Source organism: Penicillium solitum (genome assembly GCF_028829755.1).
Source record: "Penicillium solitum strain IBT 25940 chromosome Unknown utg000001l_segment0_segment0, whole genome shotgun sequence".
Taxonomy (NCBI): domain Eukaryota; kingdom Fungi; phylum Ascomycota; class Eurotiomycetes; order Eurotiales; family Aspergillaceae; genus Penicillium; species Penicillium solitum.
Genome location: NW_027072121.1, coordinates 4,153,972 through 4,176,898, shown reverse-complemented (window position 1 = coordinate 4,176,898; position 22,927 = coordinate 4,153,972). Strand labels below are relative to the sequence as shown.

Here is a 22,927-nt window from a genome sequence, read left to right as displayed (position 1 = left end):
TGCGCGCTTCTCCAGATCGACCCTCGGGCTTGAGAGTGGATACACGATCTCCTTCATCCGTTTGATGAAGGTTCGGAGGGATATGGTGCCCCGGTTCTGCTGAGTGTACTTGCTGGCCTCCTGTTTATGACAAATGCGACAGAGTCTGGTACAGGCCCAGAGATATCATATCTGCTGTCGACAGTCGACAATCTTGATAGGCTTCCAACTCTCTTATGAATTCCAAGGAAAGCAGAATTACACTGTCTCACCTAGGAGCTATGTGAGTTGCTCTGGTGAAAGCGTCACACTAAATATCAAGACATGGGATTTTCCCTCGAATGGCCCCATGGCACTTTTTGGACAAACTTTCTTCGAGACTCTTTACGTGATCTTGGACTTTGGAAGTCTTCAACTAGGACTGGCACCTTTGAAGCAGAGACTGATAGCTTCGTGGGAGTTAGGAGCTGTGCATGTAGCGCGGACTGGAAAGCGTGTTTCTGTGTTGTATGATTGGTATTCATGCAAGTGCTTTAGACACTGGAGAGGGAACTAGATGGTAGAATATTTAAATACTGACTAACCCAACGTAAATGAACGAGCACGTCACTTTCTCATTCCGATGCTCCCTGAGGAAGGTCTGTTTAGTCAAAGAGCTCCAAGCCTCCAAGAAGTTATTTTGAACCACCGGGTCATCCCGCGACATACAATGCTTTAACAAAATAGCCGGAGATAACAGCCATCTTCCAGTTCGCCATGCTGTTAGTATACTCAATGCTTGCCTTGGCCCTATCTATTTTGAGCCCCTCAGCCAGAGCAAAAGCCTAATAATTATGCAGGTTGTCTGAAATAGCTATTGCTGGCTGTTGATCCCTACGGATATTGGGGAAGAGAGAGAGACGATGGAGACAACAGAAATTCTCGAAACAACCGAAATGTTTGTAGAGTAACCTGAAAGAGCGATACCTTAGACCGGTTTCGATCCGGCATCTATATCTCGACAAGAAAACCCTTTACCAATTAAGTTACTAACCCTATTTATGGCTAGCTGAATTCGAATCAGCACACTTTACTTGGAAGGTAAACAGTCTACCATCAACTTATAGCCATTATGACTTTGAATATTTAAATTATTATGACTAGCTGAATTCGAATCAGCACATCTTATATGGTAAATAAGCAGTCTACCATTAACTTATAGTCATTTTCGTAAATTTAATTCAGATTATAATAATCTATTAAGGCTTATGGGATTTGAACCCAACGCCAGAAATTATTGGCATTCACCGATAAAAAGACCTACTCTCAGCGCAAGCGATTAGTGTCATCTACTTTCGGTATTCGATATATTAGAGGAATGGAGCCACGTATGAGAGAATGTGTGGCCGTAGCCATTGATCAGATCTAGGCCACCTTTGACAATAACCAAGGCGAAGCAGTGATTGAGATTCATCGACTTATTCGCGCATTGGCAGTGCAAATCATTGGAGCCACGGATTCATCAGCGGCAAAGCCTCCAGGGCCAGACACCGACGATTCTCATGACACTCTCATGTTACGTCCGACTTTTGCACATCTATAACTCACTTTTCGGGTCCGCTAAAATATCAAAGATTCTCCAAACTCACTCAGGCAGCCAGTCTGCGGTCACTTGCTCTGCGTCAATTCAAAAAGACACTGTTCACTTCCAAATCGGAAGTTTTTCTACGTCCGGTGCGCCATCGATGTCTCTTTTAGCTTGCGTGAGTGCCCATCTACTAGAAAATCTCGAAAAAAACCTTTCACGATTTGGCATCTTATGCAGCACACTCTTCAACAGACCGAGTGGCACAATGGGAGATGCAGCAGCAAGTATCGCCATTCTTGCCAAGGCAGCTGTTTCAGAGGCGCGATCAGCACAATCGAATCTAAGACAGCAGTTACAGGTTCTGAGTGGTATAGGCTTGGTTTCGCCAGCAGTTTCACACTGGGGGTGAGACAACGACCATAATAATATGGTTAAGCAGTCATTTGAATGCTACGCTTAAGCTTGAGCATGATACCCATTGGAGGGTTGGGTTTATAAACATATACGAACGTTACACTGAACGTATTATATATTGCTTTGAAGTGTGGGATCTCTCTTGACTGCTGTATATTGAAGCCCTATAGACATTGAAATTAGGGAACAGAGTTCGAATAAACTGCAGCCGGGCCAACTACCTTGAAACTATGCAAACAAAAAGATAGAGGTGCCTTAATGGAAGCCTAGGCTGTTTGACACTCTTCATCTGCCAATCGATACTTGAGTTTATCATCAGAAACACTGACTACAAACAGATACCAGTTGGAGGAGGTTCCAGGTTATGCCAAGTCAGGGTACCCACAGGGGCGTGACTGTGGCTGACTAATCTCAGGCCCGCCTAGGTACTGTAATCTTCACGACAGGCACAACCTCTGTGTTTCCCCCGAAGTGATATTCATATCAAAAAATGGAGGGCCTTCTGACGGCAGTGAAAACTGTCAAGCGAGATTCAGATGCCCTTGTTGCACCTGCTGTCGAGTCTCTGCATGCTGATCCCCCAGCACGAAATGACTTTGATCCTGAACATCTATCATCGCGTCACATGATAGATCTACTCAAAGCCAATCCCGATCGTGAACAGCTCTCTGCCATTCTGGCAGCCCTTGATCCCTTCAGCAAATCTAAAACTACAAAGGACTTCGATCTCCGGATTGCAAGTCCCATCACAGCCCAGATTCTCCAACTCTTAGTCAGCTCCACGATTCCAAATCACTGGGGATCGCTAGATGCAAAAGACAGCAAAGGAAAAGATGCCAAAGCTCGAGCAGCATTATTGAGATGCCTTAGCAGCGTTGCGGGTCTCGGTTCCTTGGTGGCTCAGCTACGATCTCTAATCAACGCGGCTCGCGCTTCTGCCCAGCAAGCCCAAGGTTCAAGCAGCCAACTCGGTATCCGGGATCTTTTGGCTGTGCTTGCTGCTTTGCTAGAGCCAAAAGACTTTCTGTTCCGTCTTTCTTCTGACATTTTGATTATCTATAACAACAAAACTCGACAGCAAGTTACGTGGAGAGAGCTTGTGTCGCTCGTTGCTGCCGGCAAGATTCTATCAACAGCAGCCGAGGCTCTTACTATTGTTGATGAGTCAAAATCAGTATCTTCAATCTCCTGGGTTGGAAATGGTTCCCAATATGCATCATGGCTTGGGCGCAATATTTCTCATATGGCGGCGAAACTAGCCCCAGATAACGAAAGCGACTGGGTCTCAGTTGCTTTGTTGACAGGGCGAGCTTTAAGCCTCGGGTATACAGGTAAATATGCACGTATGGCCCTATTTAAGCCCCAGACTAACGTCGCACAGATCAGGTTGTCAAAGAAATCTACTCGGATCTACTTATTCGGCAGTCCTCGCCGGCGCACTTCGGAATCTTATTAGACCACCTCAGACGGACGGAGCAGCTTGCATTTGTAGAAGCAATCTTCCGTGATATACAACGAAAACACTTTTCAGATGATCTACCGGGAGCAATGAGCCAGTCAATCGCCCCTTCAGAGCCCATTAAAGGAGTGGCAGCTTTGATTTCCACTATCATCTCTTCTCGGCCAGACCTGGAAAGCCAGGTCGTGGAATGGCTCTCAAAATCGCAAGGTGGCTCGATAAGCACGTTGGGACTACGGCGTGCACTATTAGCCACTTACAGTAACCGTGGTGGTAAGTTTGCGCTGCCGAAGGAAAAACAACATTTGAAGACAATGAAACTAAGAACACGCAACAGATATGTTGAATTCACTGCTCATACGAAGCCTTGAGCAATTTGGAGACAAGTTCTCTATCAAACATGTCCCAGGTGTAGTTCAGAATGGTTTGTCAATAGTCCACAGTCCGCCGTTCCCAAAATATTAGCCTCTGACGTTGAATAGCAACTGCACAAGTGATTCTTCTTGCCGCTGGCCACCTCTATCGGCTAGATCAAGCGCAAGTGAAAGAAGTAGGCCGGTCTGCAGCATATCTCAATGCAGTCTCCAATAGACTGGCTGCGTCTTCTAACAGAGCACGCCTTCTTGGCATGATCGTTGGAACAGGAATATCCGAACTCATTGAGGAGCCAGATAAAGTGCTGAAATTTGACCTAGAGATGGGAAGCGAGGAAGCTCTTTGGTATTTAAGTTTGACCAAGGTCCAAGATGAGGTCGGTTCGCCTGAATCCATCAAAGCGTTGCAAGAGGCATTGCCAGCAAACCCAGAACTGGTCCGCTCCAAGCCTGCACAAAAGCCGAAAGCACAATTTTCCCGGCACCATACAAGCAAAATCGTTGCTATTGAAGAAGTCGAGGATAGTGACGAAGATGAAGAGGAAGAGGAAGATGACGACCTCGTTCCGTATGAAAAGCCGGACGACGATGCATACGATTCTGATGATGATCCCACGTTGATCCAACGGAATAAACCAACAGCGCCTGTGTAAGTACTGATTGCCTGCTGATATCGATCCCGCTAACAAATGTAAGATACATTCGTGATTTGATCCCATCTCTTCGAGACACTGAGAATGTCGAGCGCTATCATCTCGCCATCACCACTGCCCCACCCTTGATTCGTCGGAAGATAGGATTCGGAACTGAACTTGCCGAGCAGATCGAAGAGCTAGCTCTCACCATTGTGGGTCTTCAAAATGACAATAATCATCCGTCATTCCACGAATCTCGTTTACAAAGCATGATTGCATTGATTGTGTCCGAGCCCTTCAAGATGGGCCGCTGGTTTACTGCTATCTACTTCGATGGAGACATTTCTCAAGTCCAGAGATCCGCTGTTCTCACAGCCCTGGGTCTGAGTGCTCGCGAGTTAGCCGGAAATGGAGAAGACGATGCAAAAGCACTGCGTCTCCCAACTACCGGCGATACCTCATTCCCATCCAAACGGCTCTCGCCTGCCCTAGAGGCCATGTACTCGGGAACAAATGAGTCTCCCATTGCAACGCTCACTCGAGAAATGTCTCGCACATCCTTGGAACCACTCGCAGCCAACGCAGCAGATACAATGACTGGTCCTAATGCCCTCAAAGTGCGCACCTTCTCATCGCGTATGGAAGTCGAGAAGAAACGCCAGCAGCGTGACACCAAGCGCCAAAACTCCACAATTAAAGATCTGCACAAGGTGCTTGCCGAGGGCTTCTTCTTCCCACTACAGGGCAGATTCGAAATTATGATGTTGCAGTTCTCCTCGTATGTTTTATGTTTCTCTTATCTCATTTCGAATCTTTAAACTAACACGCTCTAGGTCCTCCACGTCCTCATACAACCCATTCTTCATCCCCCATCTCCTAACCCTCTTCCTCCAAACCCTCTCCCTCATTCTCTCCACAACAGGCCCCCACACCCCCTTCCTCCCAGCCCTCACCCACGAAACCCTCTCTCTCCTCTTGCCGCTACACACAGCCTCAACATCCAGCGAGCCAACCGTCACTGCCGCACTCCTATCCCTCTTCCTCGCTATAGTAGACCTCAACATTGCGTCTGGCTCGAATGGCGAGCAGCGTCTTGTCACCGAGTACGCCACGCAGGTGATCGAATTGCGCGAGTGGGCTTCCCAGGTCTTCGACCGGACGCCGCCCTCAGCTGCGCGGGCTGATCCCAGCTCAGCGGTTACTGACCCGCAGGAGCAGATACGTACCCTTTCTGCTGGTGTTATGGTGCGGCTCGGGGAGGTGATAGAGCGGTATCAGGGTCGGTTGATGGGAGTTCATTCTGGATTTAACTATTAAATCAATCTTTAGGATATAACTATCGGTTTCCTAGGTTGAGATCCAGAATCGAAGCAGATGGTGGAATTATGTGAACCTTATTGAAAAATCCAACGCTGAACAAATCAAACAACCATCGGTGCGCCATGGTCTTTACATTAGAAAGAAGACTATAGAGCGTGCTGCTCCCTTTCTTCCTAACATAACATACATATGTAGCTATGTATCATTATGATCACTGAGGCGTAGATTAACCCATCTACTCCGCCTTGGCAAAGCTACCCTTCTCGATAGCCGCCTCCATCATCCGATCACCACTAATGATACTCGTGGTACAGATAATAATTTTCCTCCGTGGAGCCTCTTGCGCAGCAATGAAGCGCAACGCGGCGATCTCAGTGAACGTGATACCCCCCAAGAAAAAGACATACACGGCCTTTGTAGCAGAGTTACCACTCAACGTTTGACGCGCCCGCACAGCCTTATCATCGCCCTTCTGGACAATGCTGAAAGTTGCACCGCGAGCACTCTTGACGACATCCTCGAAGCCAAGCCAGCCAGGCGATGTTGTATTAGCAGTGTTCAGCGAGGCGGCTGGCGTACCTCCCTTGATCAGCGAGACCATATAGGACTTTTGTAACACGCATTGAACCAGGCGGACGCTAAGGGGTGCAAAGCCACTGTACACGTAGGAAATATCGTTCGGGTCCTTCTCGCTGACTTCCTCGATGACAAGACGGAGGTTCTTACGCAGGTACCCGTAGTTCGTCTTGGATCCTGCTTGCGCGCCGGATGTAGGGAGGAGCATCGTTGTTGCTGAGGATCTAGGCTGGAGAAGCTCCATTTTCTCTAGTGCCCAGAATGTGAGGAGGTGCTGGTGGCCGTAGGCTTGAACGACCTGTCTCTTGAAGCTCTCTAGGTCGCGGGGACGGAGACCCCCAGACATGCAGGACTCTAGGCACAGGAGCCGTAGCACAGTCTTTAGTGGGACGTCGCGAGCTATAAGCTCTTCAATTGTCTCGTGCTGGTATGTGGAGTCGGCACCGGCTGCGTTGTTCTGCTGGACTTCTAAAGTTTTGCGAAAGGTTTCGGAGCGGGTGAGTCGCATTATTTCCTCTGCGAGGTTGGTATGGGTTCGGAGACTCTGGTGCTCCAGCTGGTAGGTTGGTAATCGGTTGACAAACTCTCGAAGCTCGCCTGTTGTTTTAGCTGTGTGGCGGCTCTCGTACTCATTTTCTAAGCGGCGTGCCACTTTATTCAGGATATCGCCCACGATCGCAAAGTTTGCATCTCGCAGTTGGCTGAATAACTGGTCCGAGGCATCTAGCTGAATCTTTCTTTTCAGCCCTTGCTTGGCTTGCTGGGGTGTTTTGGATGACTCTTGGGACTGTGGCGTGGGAGCAGGACCGACAATGCTCGTATCAACGTCTGCTTGGTTGTTCTTTATACCGACATATTCATCAATTAAGCCTTCATAGGTGAGCTGTGTGAGAAGAGCCGTCCCAAAGTCCACGTCACGGTCTATGATGATCAGGTTCTCTACACTCGCACTTGGTAAAAGCCCTCGTGCAGAGGGATCAGCTAGTCCTGAGCTCTCCTCTGCATCAAGTTCTTTCCTCATACGCAACAGGAGATCTGCCAGGCGTCGGGCATTGTCGCCTTTTCCGACAATGCGTGGGAAATATCCATGGCGCTGCTGGACACCCATAAGAGCCTTAGCGGCATGGAAGATACACCCGGGGTCTTTGTGCTGAATAACAAGGTCAGAAAATGTCTCGTTCAAACATTAGCAACCTATATCAACTTACCAAGTACAAGTCCCCAAACGATTCGTCCAGTTCTAGAGACAAGATATCTTGTTCTAGAGGCATAAAATAGAGAGGAAGCTCGGCGATGTTCACGTCGCCGGTGATTCCCGCCTCGTCCAAGATTGCATTGCTTACTAGGGTCCGTCTTGGAGCGAAGAAGATGGAGAACTCATGTTCAACGTTCCCATTATTCTGCAGGCGTTTGATTTGTTCTAAGGTAGAAATGTCAGCTTGTCCTGATGGCACTCAATCAGAGATAGTAGGAAAGGGCCCTAATGAAACGAGCTTGTAAAAATGTTGTAAAGATGAATATCGATATAGGGAACGTTTCTCCAGATTACATAGAGTGAAAAGCCTCTGTGTAACCTAATGATGGCCCATCATGGACCCAAATGAATGAGATCCAATCTACGCCAGCGAAACAAGCCGAAAGGGGGCGAAAAAAGGAGACAATGTCATACCTGCCACAATTCGAACGTGGCGAGCTTTCTCGCCACGAACAAGGAATACAACATTGCGTTGTGATGAGTCGATGTTTGCATTTTCCAGCAAGAAGACTCGGTCCACACCATACTCTTGGAGCACGGAGAACTTGACGAATAGTCCCACTGGGCCGGCCAGCTCCTGGCTTATGACGAGGTTCTTCTTACCCCGGGCCTGGAGGATAGTTAGCGCAGATCAGAATATCAAGGAGCTGTACGCACGCCTTCTAGTAAAGTCAAGAGATCCCTCCGCGCCTTATCCCTAAAGTAGTCCGTATCAGACCCCGATAAAGGAGCCATTTCATCCAGGCAGCAGAGGTAATGTTGTGGCCAAAAATAAACAGAGACGTTGAAGTGCCACTGCGCCCGCATTGGGTTAGCACTGCCACTGCTGATGTAACTAGGTAACTTTTGTATTGGTATGGTTATCACTGTTATATTTCCAATAGATCACTAGGTAACTTTGGTATGCCCCTCGTATGTATATTATCATCAGGCGGCGATCTCTAACATCTAGCTCCCCTGAAGGCGTCTCACATTAATTCTTTCTTTTGTCTCATTTCATTTTCTTTCTCCTTACTTTCTTGTACTTCCATTTTACCCTCGACTATTTTAATTTCATTCAACAGATCTTTACAACCCTACAACCCCCGCACATAATGGGTCTTTTCAAGAAATCCGATGGCGACGAGGACTCTAGCCGCCGAGCACTCTTCGGCTCGCGGAAGAAGGACAAGAGCCCCTCGACTACCTCGAACCCTTACGCCCAACCAATTCCGGTAGACCCATACACTAAAGCCAAGATTGGCGCGGGTGTTGCCCCCTTACCTGCCGACCACCCAGCTGCCAACGGCGGCGGCTCGTCGCAGAGCCCCCACTCCATCCCCCCCGACAACAAATACTCCGCCAACAAATACGGAAACCAAGGCGGCTACGGCAGTGATCGATTCGGCGGATCTGGCGCAGGCGCCGGCTCCCCGGCTCCAGGCTCGGGCTCGCGGTATGGAAACGGTGGCTACGGAGGTCTGGGCGGCGGCGATCCCAATGACCCCGCGGCTGCAGACTCCGCTCGCAACGAGCTGTTCGGCGGCGCCAACAAGAACAAGAACCGGTCACCGGAAAACTCGGCCGGTTCACCACCGCCGTACTCCGAGGGCCAAAACGGCCAAAACGGTCAAGGTCAAAACAACTACGGTGGTGGCAGCAACGAATACAGCATGGCGACCTTCCAGGATCGACAGCTGACAGCTGAAGAAGAGGAGGAAGAGGAAGTCCAGGCGACCAAGAACGAGATGCGCTTCGTGAAGCAGGGTGATGTGGCGTCGACACGAAATGCACTCCGAGCTGCCGCACAAGCCGAAGAAACCGGTCGTGCTACTCTGGCCCGACTCGGTGCGCAAGGCGAGTCAGTCCACGACACGGAGAAGAGTCTGGACATGACAACCATTGAAGGCCGCATTGCGGAGGACAAGGCAAAGGAGCTCAAGACTCTCAATAAGAGCATGTTCGCCGTGCACGTGGCCAACCCGTTCACGGCCTCGCGACGCCGGCGTGATCGCGATGAGAAGACCCTCAATACACACCGTGAGGATCGTGATATCCGCGAAGGCACACGGTCCGAGGCGCACGCGACTAACCAGCGTATGGAGAAGGTGTTCCGTGATATTGACCGCGATGCCGCGAAACAGGGCAAGGGCAAGAAGGCTAGTGTCACCGAGCGTGCCAAGTACCAATTTGAGGCAGATAGCGAGGACGAGGCAATGGAGGACGAGATCGAGCAGAACTTGGATCTGCTCGGTGGTGCTACTGGTCGGTTGAACGGTCTTGCCAAGGCCACTGGCAAGGAGCTGGATGAGCAGAACAGACATCTGGAGCGTATCATGGGCAAGGTAGGTTTTCGCGATCCCTTCAATCTGGTATTCGTGTGGATATGAGACTAACTGGCTACAGAGCGACTTTGTCGACGATCAGATTGCCATGAACCGGGCCAAGCTGGACCGGATTCGTTAAATGCGTTCGCTGTTCAAGGCAAATGGGGCTGCGGTATGCCTGGTGCTGTCGAGCTCAGTAATTTTCTGCGTACATTCCGTCCGTTGGATGGGGATCTCACATTGGCGTTGGGGCTGGTTCTGCATTGTCTGCCGTGATCATATCAGAGCCGGCGACTAAGATATTAGCTGAACATCAATTATCATAATCTCATTGCGATTCATTCCGAGTATGTCATGCTTTGAACTCAATTGACCTACACCGTAGGGAAGTAGGCCAACCCATGCCTCTTGTGATAATCATATGCCTATAGCTTTACAATACTAGTTGGATAGACACTTTGACATTGCTCAATTGCCCCGAGAAATCTGCCGGGGTACCCTTGTCATTTCACTACTCAAACCTAATCGCAATATCCAAATCCCACGGAGATCGACATCCCGACTGCGGGGACTGTGGGGGGGAGCACCCGGAGAATGAACCTCCGCAGATCCCTAAATGCATCGGAGTATAAAACCACACTTCTAACGCAAGTATAAGTCACTTACTTCTACAAGCCAATTCCTATCCAACTTCCAAGGTTACAATCTCTCAAATCCCATCATGCCTCTGCCCCAAAAAACCGATATCCTCGTGATAGGCAGCGGCAACGCCGGCCTCAGCGCCGCCCTTTCAGCGGCACAAACCAACCCAACCCTAAGAGTAACCGTAATTGACAAAAGCCCCATTTCCTGGGCCGGAGGCAACAGCTACTTCACAGCCGGCGCCTTCCGCACCGTCCACAATGGCCTCCACGACCTCCTCCCACTAGTCAACAACACCGACGCGACACAAGCATCCTGCATCGACATGCCAAGTTACACAGAACAAGACTTCACCGCCGATCTCCAGCGCATGACAGGAAACCGCACCAACCCCGCGCTATCAGCAGCTCTAGTCCGCGACTCACGCGCCGCCGTCGGCTGGCTAGCCGCCAACGGCATCCGCTTCCAGCTCTCCTTCAACCGCCAGGCATACGAAGTCAACGGCAAAATCAAGTTCTGGGGCGGACTCGCGCTGAAAACCCAAGATGGCGGAAAGGGTCTTGTCGAGGATGAACTGCGCGCGGTGAAGAACGCCGGCGTGGATGTGTTCTTCGACACAGCTGCCACGGCGCTAGTAACTGATCCGACGAGCGGCGCTGTTATCGGCGTTGAAGTTGTCAACACAGATAGTGCTGGCGTACGCAATAAAATCACCATCGCTGCCGGCGCGGTCATCCTCGCTGCAGGCGGTTTCGAGGCAAACCCGCAGCTGCGTGCGCAGTGGCTTGGTCCTGGGTGGGATAGTGCGCGCGTGCGTGGTACACCGTATAATACGGGTGAGATGCTGCGGATTGCGCAGCGGGATGTGTCGGCTAAGACGGCCGGGAACTGGAGTGGATGCCATAGTGTGGCGTGGGATGCGGATGCGCCGGCGGATTCGGGGAACCGGGAGGTTTCGAATGAGTTTACGAAGAGTGGGTATCCGCTTGGGATTATGGTGAATCGGGATGGGAAGCGGTTTGTTGATGAAGGGTTTGATATGCGGAACTATACGTATGCGATGATTGGGCGGCGGGTGCTTCAGCAGCCTGGGCAGATTGCATTCCAGGTTTGGGATGCGCGGACTGTGGCGTGGTTGCGTGAGGAGGAGTATCGGGGTGAGGTTGTTCGACGCATTGAGGGTGCGTCGTTGGAGGAGCTTGCGGAGAAGTGCGCGGAGGTTGGACTTGTTGATCCTGGGCGTTTTGTGGAGAGTGTTAAGGAGTATAATGCTTCTGTTGAGGATGGAGATGGGCAGAAGAGGTGGGATCCTGCTGTCAAGGATGGACTTGCTACTAAAGGGCTGGCTGTTCCCAAGTCAAATTGGGCTTTGCCTATTGACAAGGCGCCGTTCCTGGCTGTCAAGGTCACGGCGGGTATCACTTTCACTTTTGGCGGATTGGCTGTGAATCCTGAAACTGCGGCGGTCATTTCGGAGACGACGAATGATGAGGTTCCTGGATTGTATTGTGTGGGTGAGATGCTTGGAGGTATCTTCTACGATAACTACCCTGGTGGAAGTGGATTGACTTCTGGTACTGTCTTTGGACGTCGTGCTGGTCGAGCAGCAGCGGAGCGAGCTGGGAAGAGTGGAAGACTCGAACGGTTGTGATTATCACGATATCAAGAGACTAGGTAACTATAGAAGGTCAAAAGGATTGCATACCGAGACAGGTAACCACACAACTACAGAGAATGATAAAATGTTCAGAATGTCTTTTATTGATTAGACAATATATCTAGTAGCGACTGTAACGTGAAACTCGAACAGGGCCAGGCCCAGCCAGTTTCAAAACAATAGGAACGATGCTTCTTCCTATGGGTATCATCACCAACACCAACCCAAACTTGCAGGTGAACCCATGCACTTGAAACGCAGACTTGGTGGAAAAAAGCGACTGGGGCAAAAAGATAACAATGTAATAGGTTGAAGCCATGCAGAATGCAAGCCATGGAAGATTAAGAAGCGAAACAAAGAGTCAGGGTATGGCCTGCAGAGAGAAAATAAAGAAACATCGAATCATCACAAGCCCCCATGGTATCGAGAAAAAGCAGAAAGGTGACGCCCAGGTCTAGCGAAAGAATAAGAAACGAAATAAAAACAACGCATCCAGCCGGAAACCTCTATGGTCATAACGTGGGTGAAACAAAGGGAACATGGAAATATGAAAAAGAAAAAGAAAAGAAAAGGCTCTCTCTTGCCTGTGGCCCTCGAACAGAACCCATTATACCCATAAATCACAGACCGTTTTGGAAGGAGTATGGTATGTATAAGCGTCTCTCTCTCCGATCAGGAAATGTTTGTCGGGAGATGATGTAGAAAAAGAAAAGGGGGATGAAAAGGTGATCCATGCTGTTGTACAAGGAGACAAGAAAGCGCGAGCCATTTGTACAAAACATGCCAACGCAGTTGGTTCATGGATTGGCTCATGGCATAGGGAGAACGAGTTTGCGACGGGTGGAAGGTCTGGCGCTTTGTGCGCGAAAGGGGTAGGGGAGAGAGCATTCGACGGGAGTTTCCGCGTCGAATAGAAGAATGTAGTCGTATGAAAGTTGATTCACGGATTACTCGTCGTCATCGCCAGAGCCGGTGTCCTTCTCGCCCTTGTGGACCTTCTTGTGTCGACGCAGGTTTGAGACAACGGAGAAGTGCCGCCCGCAGCCTTCGACATCACACGCGAATGCTGGAAAAAATGTTAGAATGAATTTCGAATAATTTGCCTTCGGAAATAGAAAACTTACGCTTTTCACCAGTGTGGCTGTACATATGCGTCTGCAGCGAAGACGGACGCGTGAACCGCTTGTCGCAGACCTTGCACTTATGCTTCTTCTGGGTGTTGGAAGGCATCTTGGAGCTGAATTGGCTCATCATTGATTGCGGGCCAGGGGGGGCACTGCCGGCCAAAAGGCTGGTCGGCCGGGGGAGAGTGCGCGATTCGTATGACTCGGAAGTTGTGGAGCTGTAGTCTGTCACGGAGGAGTCGACGGAACCCACCGAGGCGCTGTAGTAGGGGTAGTTGCCGCCGGAGGAGATGGATGAGGCGGACGATTGGGTCGAAGGGAAACCGTAGGAATCGGCTGAGGTTCGCGTGCCGCGAGGGCCGGGGCCGTAGATGTTGCGCGGGGTCAAGTCCTGGCTGAGAGCGACCATTCCACGGCTGGCGTCGAGCGCGTCACCGAAAGTGGGAGCGGAGGCTGAAGAGCCAACGCGAGCGGCATCTCTGTGGATTTGTGTAAGTTTTTTTTTTTTTTTTTTGCGATTCCGAAGCGATGCGGACTCGGAATTCAACTTACGAGTGCGAGATACGGCGTGCGTCTTGCGGGGAGGGGTGAATGGGGGCGTAGGCATAGCTGGAAGGTGCGAAACTGCTCATTGGGGGAGCGGTTGTGTAGGAAGGAGCCTGATCGAAAGTTGTGCGTGGCACTTCGTGTTGCATTCCCATTACCTCGGGGCCATAGCTGGCGGCTGCGTAGGTGCTCCCAGCCACCATTGAGGGGGCGGACACAGGGATGTTCGGGTACGGCATAGACATGCCGGTGCGGTTCACCTCCTCCTGCTTGACCTGACCGAGACCCATGCTGGCACCATTACCCATAGAAGTCGCATAGACTGGGGGTGTCGAGTGCGATGAAGTGTGCGCCGCCCACGGATCCGTGAATTGTGGTGGGGTGTGGTGGTAGACATTGTCGAAGCTCATGCCGCCATAGGGGCGGTTCTGGTTTTCCATAACCATCGTCATGGGGAATAGAGTCGCGAATCGATCGCGTGTAGAAACTGTATAGAGAGAGAGGATTCGAAGATCGAGTTCCAAAGGGTTTCCTTTGGAATAGAGTGATCGCCTGTGTTGATCCGGAGGATATGAAAGAGAAAGTGATAAACCCGATGATCAACAATTATTTTATAATTTTAAGGGAGTAAAAGAGAAAGCAGAGGCAGTCTGGGGAAGGGGATCGGCGAAGCTTATGAAGGAATATAAGGTGTGAGGCATGATCCCATATACTCCAAAGTGCCACTGACGACGTCCCGTCGGGGGTTGCAGATCGCTGGAAATGATAATACCGGTATTTATTTTATTTTATTTTTTATTTTTTATTTTTTTTTCTTTTATTTTATTTTTATTTTTATGATTTTTGACTTTTGACTTTTGACTTTTGACTTTTCTTTTTTTCTTTTTTCTTTTTTGGATTTCTCATTTTAAGAATTTTTATTATTAATATTTCTCTTTTTTTTCCCCCTCTTAGGATTGGCGGAGGAGAGGCATTGCTAAGGGCAAAAGTGGTCCTCAACGGGAACCAGTTCCTCGGATATCGAAATTACTCTCTATATTAACCCTAAGTATACTAGTAATACAATTTACCCTTTGTCAATCAGGGTCTAAAATATATTAATTGCTTAAGCATCAACTAGGCTGAGGAATGGAAGATCTAAAGAATCGGTGTTATCAGTATTTAAATGGGAATGTCAAAAATTGCTAGGCTCCGGCATCGGAACAGTAATTATAATGAGCCATAGAAGGTAGAAAGTAACCAGGAAAAAAAGCATAACCAACAGTATTTCCTACTAACAATATACATAATAAGGAGACGAAAAAGGAGAAAATCATGAGACCCAAAAAGCAGTCGGTGACCTCAGAATCAAAGGGGGTGTAGACTAGGGGAATGTTCAATTGTAGACTAGCCATGATGAACGCTGATGAGTGGTCCAACTCTGCCGTGTTTGAGGGAAGAGGAAACAAAAAAGGAAATTTAGGAATTAAATGAATACAAAAAGAAAATAAAAAAAACCATAATGATTTATAATAACATACAGAAAAAAGAAAACAGAAAAAAAAAGAAAGGGACTGCCAAGAAATAAACTCACCAAGGTTCGCCCTGAGTCCGCTGTTTCAATGTAGCGGGGCAGGTCAAAGGGTATACCCGTTGCCGTGGGGGTTAATATGAGTGATTATAGTGATAGTTCTTGACGGAGCACGGAGTCCAGTCTATTCAATGGGATTATCAGACTATAGCCATTAGTTCGAGTTGAGCCAATACTCCAGTACACTAAATGTACCTCTAAAACATTCCAAGACCCTTCATAAAATAAAAAAAAGAGGACATGGCTTAAAGGACAAAAACCCACATCTGGGATGGCATACTGGAGTCTCTCATTATTGGCAAGCTGCAGAATCATAGCCCTGGCACATAAACATATTTCCTGTTCTTATTCTTTAGAATAAAAATTTAAAAAGATAAAAAAGATTAAAAGCAATGGCTTAAGCCATGGAGGGGCCTTTGACACGGCACAGAGAGGGTCTAGCGCGTCAACCCGACCTTACATACGGAGTAGAGAGGAGGGAGCATCGAATCACTAGCCGCCTACATTATTGACTGCATTCTAATTCCATTCGGTCAGGGAATTTGCCAAAAATGCGATGACGTTTAACATCCTAAGCCGAAGGGCTCCTGTTTCAGAAATTATAGACCGAATATACAGAGTAGTCTTAGTATGTTGTGCTTGATTGACATGTGGAGGATGTACAGTGCAGGCCGATGGAGCACACTCCACACGGGATAGTAAAACTACCTTAGAGCGAGAGCGGGAACCACATTCTACTGTACGAGTACTCCGTATAGGTTTTCCGACCTCAAAACTTCTTATCCGTCACACCGTTTAGTCTCCCCTCGGTCGCAAAACCACAAATGCACACAAAAATACGACCGTGCAATGTGGTCGCGCCCAGCGGTACACAAAAAAAAGGCCTCCTGCAGGATGAAGGAATAAGTTTGAATACCAACGCTGCCATTAGCCGGGCCATGCGAGCTGTATCACATAGAACACCCTTAAGTCCACGCCAAAGGCACCCGGGAGAACAAAAACGGAATCCATGACAACCTCGTATTAGGCCTATCATGATAAGGACCACGGGCTGCAAGCCATGTTTTTTTTTCCTCCCCTGTCTGGGATTGGGACAGCTGGACATCGACGTCAGAGGGGCGGAACAGCGCAACCTTCGATGGGGGTGAGTGGGAAAACGGGAAAAGGGCCGCTTTGGGCAAATTGGCGGGCGCGGCTCCCGCAATAGCGCGGTAGAATAAAGAGCCCGAATGGGACATATCACAATCTATTGCCCTATTTTGTTTCTTTTCTCTGTGTGGATTGTTTTGGAGATTATCCCCATGTCCTCGTGCTTGTGGAACCAGACATCTCCTCTTCTCTCCGATCAAATTTGCTATTCAATAGTGTAGAAATTCACAATAAATAAATTTCCGCGATGGATTCATTATGGTCCCCGAGACTCGGGGATTGATGTCACCCCCCGGGAGTCGCGCTATGTGGTACAGGTACTCCGTACTGTCTGTACTCCGTGCAGTGCTGATCACAAGGCACGAGAGGGGGCAGATCGTCGAGTAAAAGCCGAGGAAGAGGCTGAAGAAAACTTACATAACCTTTATTCAATCCAATCACAGAGACTGAAAAAGTCTCCATCAAATGATTGGCGATTAGCTCGCGGGAGAAAATAAAGGTATGGCGTCAGGCGGAAGCACGATTTACGGAGTACACATACAACATATACTTTTTGTATTATACCTACATCCTAAACTCCGTGCTCCTAAACTATAAAGCATAAAACCTTCGGGGATCAGGATCAACCGCCGCTCTCCCGGACGAGAGGACAAAACATGTTCAACCGTGTTCTTGCCACTGCGGAGATCTAAGCGGGGAGCTTGGGACCATGGACGTAAAAACCAGAACCAAAGCCAAAATAAGTGCCATTCCAATTTTCTCGCTTTCAGGCTGCTCAGCTTCTCCGCATTCCACTGAACCATGTCAACGCCACGGCGTCCTTGGTTGCGCGGTTTTCCAGAAAAGTTTAGACTGGGCCTCCAACCGTGGAAACTGGCAATTAAACAACTTCCAAGGTTCCAAGGTTGTGAACTGCGGGCGAATATTGAGGGTTCGGTCTTCATTCGGTCCAAGGTTAACCTGGGAGGCTTGCTCGGCCAGATGCGATGCAGTACCTAGGATGAAGGAGTAGCTATCCATGGATGGCGGAAGTGTGCCTCGAAGAAAACCGTGGGTCCCGGGTTACCGGATTAAGATTGGAGTATCGATTAGGTTTCTCTCCATCAACTTACTCCAAGCACTTTATCCAAGAACTTTAGTCTTTTGGCTGTTTATTGAAGACATCTTTGACCTCGGAACGAAGTTGTCTGGTTTCCGAGTACTGAGAGCCATGGTTACCAGCCTGAGACAATAAATGGTTCTATATTATATGAGTCTACTCCGTGTGGATCTATCTGTTAGCTATGTACTAGGTTTATCTTGTATACTCCGTACATCTCGCCTATATATCAACACCCAGGAGAAAAGTCTCAGTACAGACCACCCGAGTCTGGCCAGAGTTCCGACCGTGTCTAGACGGTCGGGGTGGGCATCCCCCAAAAGAAGAAAAAAAAGGCACTTGGGCAGTCAGTCGGGCACCCAAGTCCCAAGTCCACACTGCACAGTGAAAGGGGCAAAAAATAATCCAGGTCCGGGTTCAGGTTACTTCAGCTTCAAGTTTCCCCATTTGAATAGCTCATATGGAGCCCTCGAAATTAAGAGGCGCGAACTCAACCACCCAAACCAACACCCGAATCCAATAAAATAGAAAAACAAGCAATGCAACAGATGGACTCTAGTCAAAGCGTAACCCCCCCCTTTTTTTTGCAGCCATGCCGTGTTGGTGGACACCACTTGGCATCTCACCGGCAGGACTCCGTCGCTTTCAACGAACACCAACTGTGTTGGCAAATGTGGCGTTTGGAGGGTACTGATTTTTGGGTGCATGGTTTCAGTGGGTGAGGGGGATGTGAGATAGAAAAGTGTGGATGCCAAGATGTTTGTGATTTTTTGATGTGGATATGTGGTTTGCTTGGTTCAATCCCAATTCGTATCTGTATACATTGGCATGGCGTTCAGTAGTTCAAAAAAATATGTGAGACTTTTAAGGAAGGTATACCTTGGCCGCAATATTGCGCCGGAGCGTGCCGGATGGACACAGCCTGGCAATGGAGTCAAATTGTATAAGTGTATCACTGGTAGTCTATAGGTTATACAGGTCCACTGGGCCAGAAGGCCAGAAGGCCCCTGCTAGACACGGGAGGGGTGGGGCATATCACAAAGTGGTGGATGTTGTGAGGGAGCTCTTCAAGGTCTTGGAGACGGGGCCTTGACGGGGCTGACCGCTTTTCTCGCTCCAACACGGCTCATATTAGTGACGCGTCCTTTGGGACCCTGAGATGTTTTTTTTTTTTTTAAATCACTTTGCGATTTCATCATCGTCTACTCCGTGCTCCGTACTCCATACTGAGAAATTATCTTTCCCGAGAAACCCGCTGGAAATTTTAGAAAAAGAAAAAGGGCGGTCAGGCATTTATGTGACAGTTCAACCACAGGAACATCGGAGAAATAAACACATAAACCCCCGGATTTTGACCTCAATTTACAATCGATCGTCCATGTAAAAAGGATTATCACCTGGCTGAAATGAAAATCTCCTCCAAAGTACGCTGTAATCAGATCCTTATCTACCACGTTGACGATCCGCCTCAATGCCGAGTGTCAATCAGGTACCCTTGACCAACAAAGGCCTGTCATCTGCATGGGGCTCCAAACTTGGCAGTTCCCACACGGCAGATCGGCATTATCCCTAAATCAAGGTTGGCATTGTGTGCAAATCACCGTTTTTTTACTTTTTTTTTGTCTCAGATTGGATACAACATACTCCGTATTTATTCTAGTGATGATATTCAGTGATGTCGAACTCTCGGAGTAGGGGAATGGGTTGCACTTTGATTATTACTTTCCTCGCTACCAGGCTGCATCACTATAGAAATCCCAAAATCTGGTTTCTATATATAGAACAGCTGAAACGCTCACCTGAACCATTCTTTGCGATGCTCACAACGTTACATCGACAGAGTGGGCCTGTGGCCACTCGAGTTTAAGAAAAAAAACTGTACGGAGGAGAAGGTGCAAGAGGGACCCGGGTAAATTGGTTAAAATCCAGGTTCCATACGGAGTAAGGCATCCACACCTGGGTACTCCCTTTGCTGAAAAACCACTTCGCCAAAAAACCACTTTGAGCTATGGGTTTCGATGATTGGCCGAGGTGGCTCTCCCCTCCCGATACCGGACCCCTTTACGTTTATTTCCAAAGTTTCAGACTAATCTGGATTAGCTCAGCCTATTTTGGACTAGTCTAGCTTAATTCCATTGGGTCCACATTCTTACATGTTTGCTGCAGAGCCTTCCAACCAATCATAGACATTTAATTGCAACCCAACCCCACCTGGAGACGGCAGATAGTCGATAGCCGATCTTGGCAGTCGTTGATCGACCAATTGCATCTGTAGACCCACCAGAAGCTGACGCGTGCTCATCCCGCGCTTTTCGAGTCAACGTGGTTATCTACTCCCTGGTATAGGTTTGAACAAAGTAGGAAGGTTAACCTTGGATTGCTGAAAATTCGAAAATATCTCCGAATTTTTCCCTACATTCAGTATATCCGTCTTATTTTTGGAAGGTTCCGAGGTTTACATTTCGATTTTTATCTAGCTCTATCTATATACAAACATGAACCCCCCGAAGCTACAAAAGTCAAATGACGTGACCCCTCCCCCAGCAACTCCCCGCAAAGCCCGTTTTGGCTTGGTCTCCAAAGTTGAGATCCCTGCGTGCGATCCTAGTTACACTCCACATTTCCCGCTAGGAACACTGCCACTCTCAGGGTCAACGCTAACAACCTGAAACGCCCGTGAGTGGATCGGGAATTCAAATGCAGTAATTTCTTTTCTTTTTTCTTTTTTTCTTTTTTTTTTGTTCTTTTTTAAATGTATCCTTTCTTTTCCCTCCTGTTCGGTTCGAGGGGCCTGATAATTAAACCACCGAATTCATGCATAGTCTAAACCGCACCGAGTAATTTGTCCCTGGCCACTAGTCTTTACCAGTATTCATTTTGCGATTTCATCACCATCAAATTACGTAGTGGGTCTCGGGTCAAGGAGGGAATCGGAAAACCACCGGAAAACTTCGGATATGGCTTACACTTGACATCTAGCTTGCGCAGCCTTGGAGGCTTTAGACTAAGTACGCCTCTTTTTTGCCTGAAGAATATACTTTTTGCCTTAACAGGCGATTAACTCAACTGTTTGATCGGACCCCCCCGCCACCATCCCAAAAAACAAAGTTCGGTCCAGTCCCATCTCTGCGGTTCAGGTTGGAGTTCCCCGAGAATAAGATGTCACTGTGGATATGGTAGAAACTGCGGTGTGCGCTGTAACAGAAATTCCCCCTCTTCTACCAGATCACTTGGACTTAAAAAGATTACTTGAACTGGAAATGCTGTATAGCATCATATAAAAACATCAAAGATTCCCCTCTACACATACATTAAAAACAAAGACGCACTTGCAAAAAGTGGAGAGATTACTCTCTTGGCCTATGTCACCAGACATTGTAAACACTGCAGGAAATACCAAGGGCCTTGAAGGAGGGGCCGTAGTCTTAGTCTAAGTCTTAGTGCGTACTACAGTCCGTTGACGGAGACCCAAAGAAAAAGGTAACGCGCCAGAGGCGCCCGATCCACACAAGTGTACACCCCTCGCTGTGTGCCTCAACCGTCGTGAATGGGGCGTACTGCAGGGTCTTCGATCCCTTGCAATCCATAAATTAATATATATATATATATAAAAACAATAAAAAATAACAGAACAGGAATCATGTCTTACTTGCAATCTATGTTGTACGTGGTTTGCTTCTTAGTTGGTTCCATTGCCTTGGAATAGTAACCAAAAAGAAAAGCATTGACAGCATGTTAAGCTGGTTCCAATCATCCAACGCGTAAGTCTTCTCCCAACCGAGATCCATGATCCCTACTGTGTTATGCAAGTCAATCGCTGTATTTGCTGATTGGGTCAGAGCTCTCGATGCTTTGTCCACATAACCTTTTTGTTGCTCCATATGGACTCCTTCACATGAAAACCGAGGAAACTCGGTATCTCGCATGCTTGACAGCTATCTTGCACTCTAGTACATGCACCAACACAGACTACTCACGGCCCTTTGGATTTGGTAAATGCGCGTCACGCGATCTTCTCCACCTATGTTATACGATATAACTAGACATCACACTACAACATACATACATTCTACTCCGTACATATCATATATCTGTGCCTGATATGCTGTACAATATACGGAGAACACTGTACGATTTACACTTTTTCCGGTGGGGTCGCCCTCGGGGTTCATTCCCTGCATGGGCTACCTCCACGATCTAAGGATCTATGTTGTATGAACCTCAATTGGGACCCATGGTCCTTGCAGGGCAAAGTGAGTCCTGATTCTGTGCCGTGTCCGCCACTGCGCTAAGGGAAGAACTGATAGCTTGGGAGATGACCTATGGACGGAGTACTCCGTATACTATAGAATATAGAAAGTATTCCGTAGTGACTGCGGAGTAAATAATAATAATATAATAATAATAATACCTAAGAAAAAACAAGAATATAAGAAATGAAATAAGAAATAAGAAATAAATAAACTTGGATCCTCAAACGCCCGAAAGCGGATAGTAGACCCTGGAAATCCGATTAAAAAAGAAAAAAAAGGAAATAGAAATAGAAATGGAACCTTGGAACAAAGGAACCATATCCAAACCATGGAAAAGGTAAAAAAAAAAGGGGCGTTACACAACCCCCCTTATCAGGGTCTGTGTGTTCTCTTTTCGACTCCAATCTTGTTGTATGGAGCATGGAGTACGTTAACCATGAAAATCTCCTCCATTCCGCGGTTCGTAGCTCAGCACTGATTGGGGATTCTGGCCCTGAATTCAGGGGGAGGCTGTGTAGTTTGAAAAGCTTTGTACATACTCCAGTCCCGATTAGGTTCTTGATATCTGACATTTACGTTGTCTGTACTCCGTCCTTAACATTCAAGGTCCATACACAGAGCAGTGTACAGTATACGTACTCGGTGATTTATAGTTTAGCGGATCAGGGTATATCTGCATATTTGCTGTCAAGCCAGAATAAATAAATATATATATATATATATATATATAAGACTGTTAGGGTTCCTCATTCTATATTGAAGTACTCCATGCATGTACTCCGTACATATTGTAACTAAAAGAAAAGCCTAACTACCATTACGGAACTCCGTACTAGTATGTATAAACGTAATTCTAAAATGGATATTCCCCACAAGAACCACATCTGCCAGAGCTTACGCGGCCACTTCCTGCGCCAAGACCCTTCCACGGCAAGCTTAGGCATTTGGCGCTCTTGGCAGGGAGTATGGGGACTGCTCAATGGGGAACCATTGGGAAAATAC

The 22,927-nt window shown here is 48.0% G+C and overlaps 5 protein-coding genes across 5 annotated transcripts; 3 read left to right on the top strand and 2 right to left on the bottom strand.

Annotated features, from left to right (window-relative positions):
• Positions 1 to 2,450: 2,450 nt before the first annotated feature.
• On the top strand, positions 2,451 to 5,745 carry N7455_001598 (telomere length regulation TEL2 family protein; the record flags this gene model as incomplete). The annotated part of the gene is made up of 6 exons (XM_040951905.2): positions 2,451 to 3,291; positions 3,342 to 3,692; positions 3,757 to 3,843; positions 3,902 to 4,442; positions 4,490 to 5,206; positions 5,262 to 5,745. The coding sequence occupies 6 exons, from the start codon at positions 2,451 to 2,453 to the stop codon at positions 5,743 to 5,745; spliced, it is 3,021 nt and encodes a 1,006-aa protein (XP_040817638.2).
• Positions 5,746 to 5,983: 238 nt separating this feature from the next.
• N7455_001597 (Sec1 family protein) lies at positions 5,984 to 8,314 on the bottom strand (the record flags this gene model as incomplete). Its single annotated transcript, XM_040951354.2, has 4 exons — positions 5,984 to 7,474; positions 7,533 to 7,744; positions 7,994 to 8,189; positions 8,237 to 8,314. 4 exons carry the CDS (start codon positions 8,312 to 8,314, stop codon positions 5,984 to 5,986), a joined length of 1,977 nt encoding a protein of 658 aa, XP_040818399.1.
• Positions 8,315 to 8,673: 359 nt separating this feature from the next.
• Positions 8,674 to 10,024, top strand: N7455_001596 (putative plasma membrane SNARE protein (Sec9); the record flags this gene model as incomplete). Its single annotated transcript, XM_040951220.2, has 2 exons — positions 8,674 to 9,903; positions 9,965 to 10,024. 2 exons carry the CDS (start codon positions 8,674 to 8,676, stop codon positions 10,022 to 10,024), a joined length of 1,290 nt encoding a protein of 429 aa, XP_040818261.2.
• A 582-nt stretch (positions 10,025 to 10,606) lies between these two features.
• Positions 10,607 to 12,178, top strand: N7455_001595 (uncharacterized protein; the record flags this gene model as incomplete). The annotated part of the gene is made up of 1 exon (XM_040952004.2): positions 10,607 to 12,178. One exon carries the CDS (start codon positions 10,607 to 10,609, stop codon positions 12,176 to 12,178), a length of 1,572 nt encoding a protein of 523 aa, XP_040817740.2.
• Positions 12,179 to 12,756: 578 nt separating this feature from the next.
• N7455_001594 (C2H2-type zinc finger protein) lies at positions 12,757 to 14,515 on the bottom strand. Its single transcript, XM_040951628.2, has 3 exons — positions 13,861 to 14,515; positions 13,309 to 13,787; positions 12,757 to 13,250 (listed from the first exon to the last, which is right to left on the bottom strand). Exons 1-3 carry the CDS (start codon positions 14,304 to 14,306, stop codon positions 13,132 to 13,134), a joined length of 1,044 nt encoding a protein of 347 aa, XP_040817862.1. The 5' UTR covers positions 14,307 to 14,515; the 3' UTR covers positions 12,757 to 13,131.
• Positions 14,516 to 22,927: the final 8,412 nt, after the last annotated feature.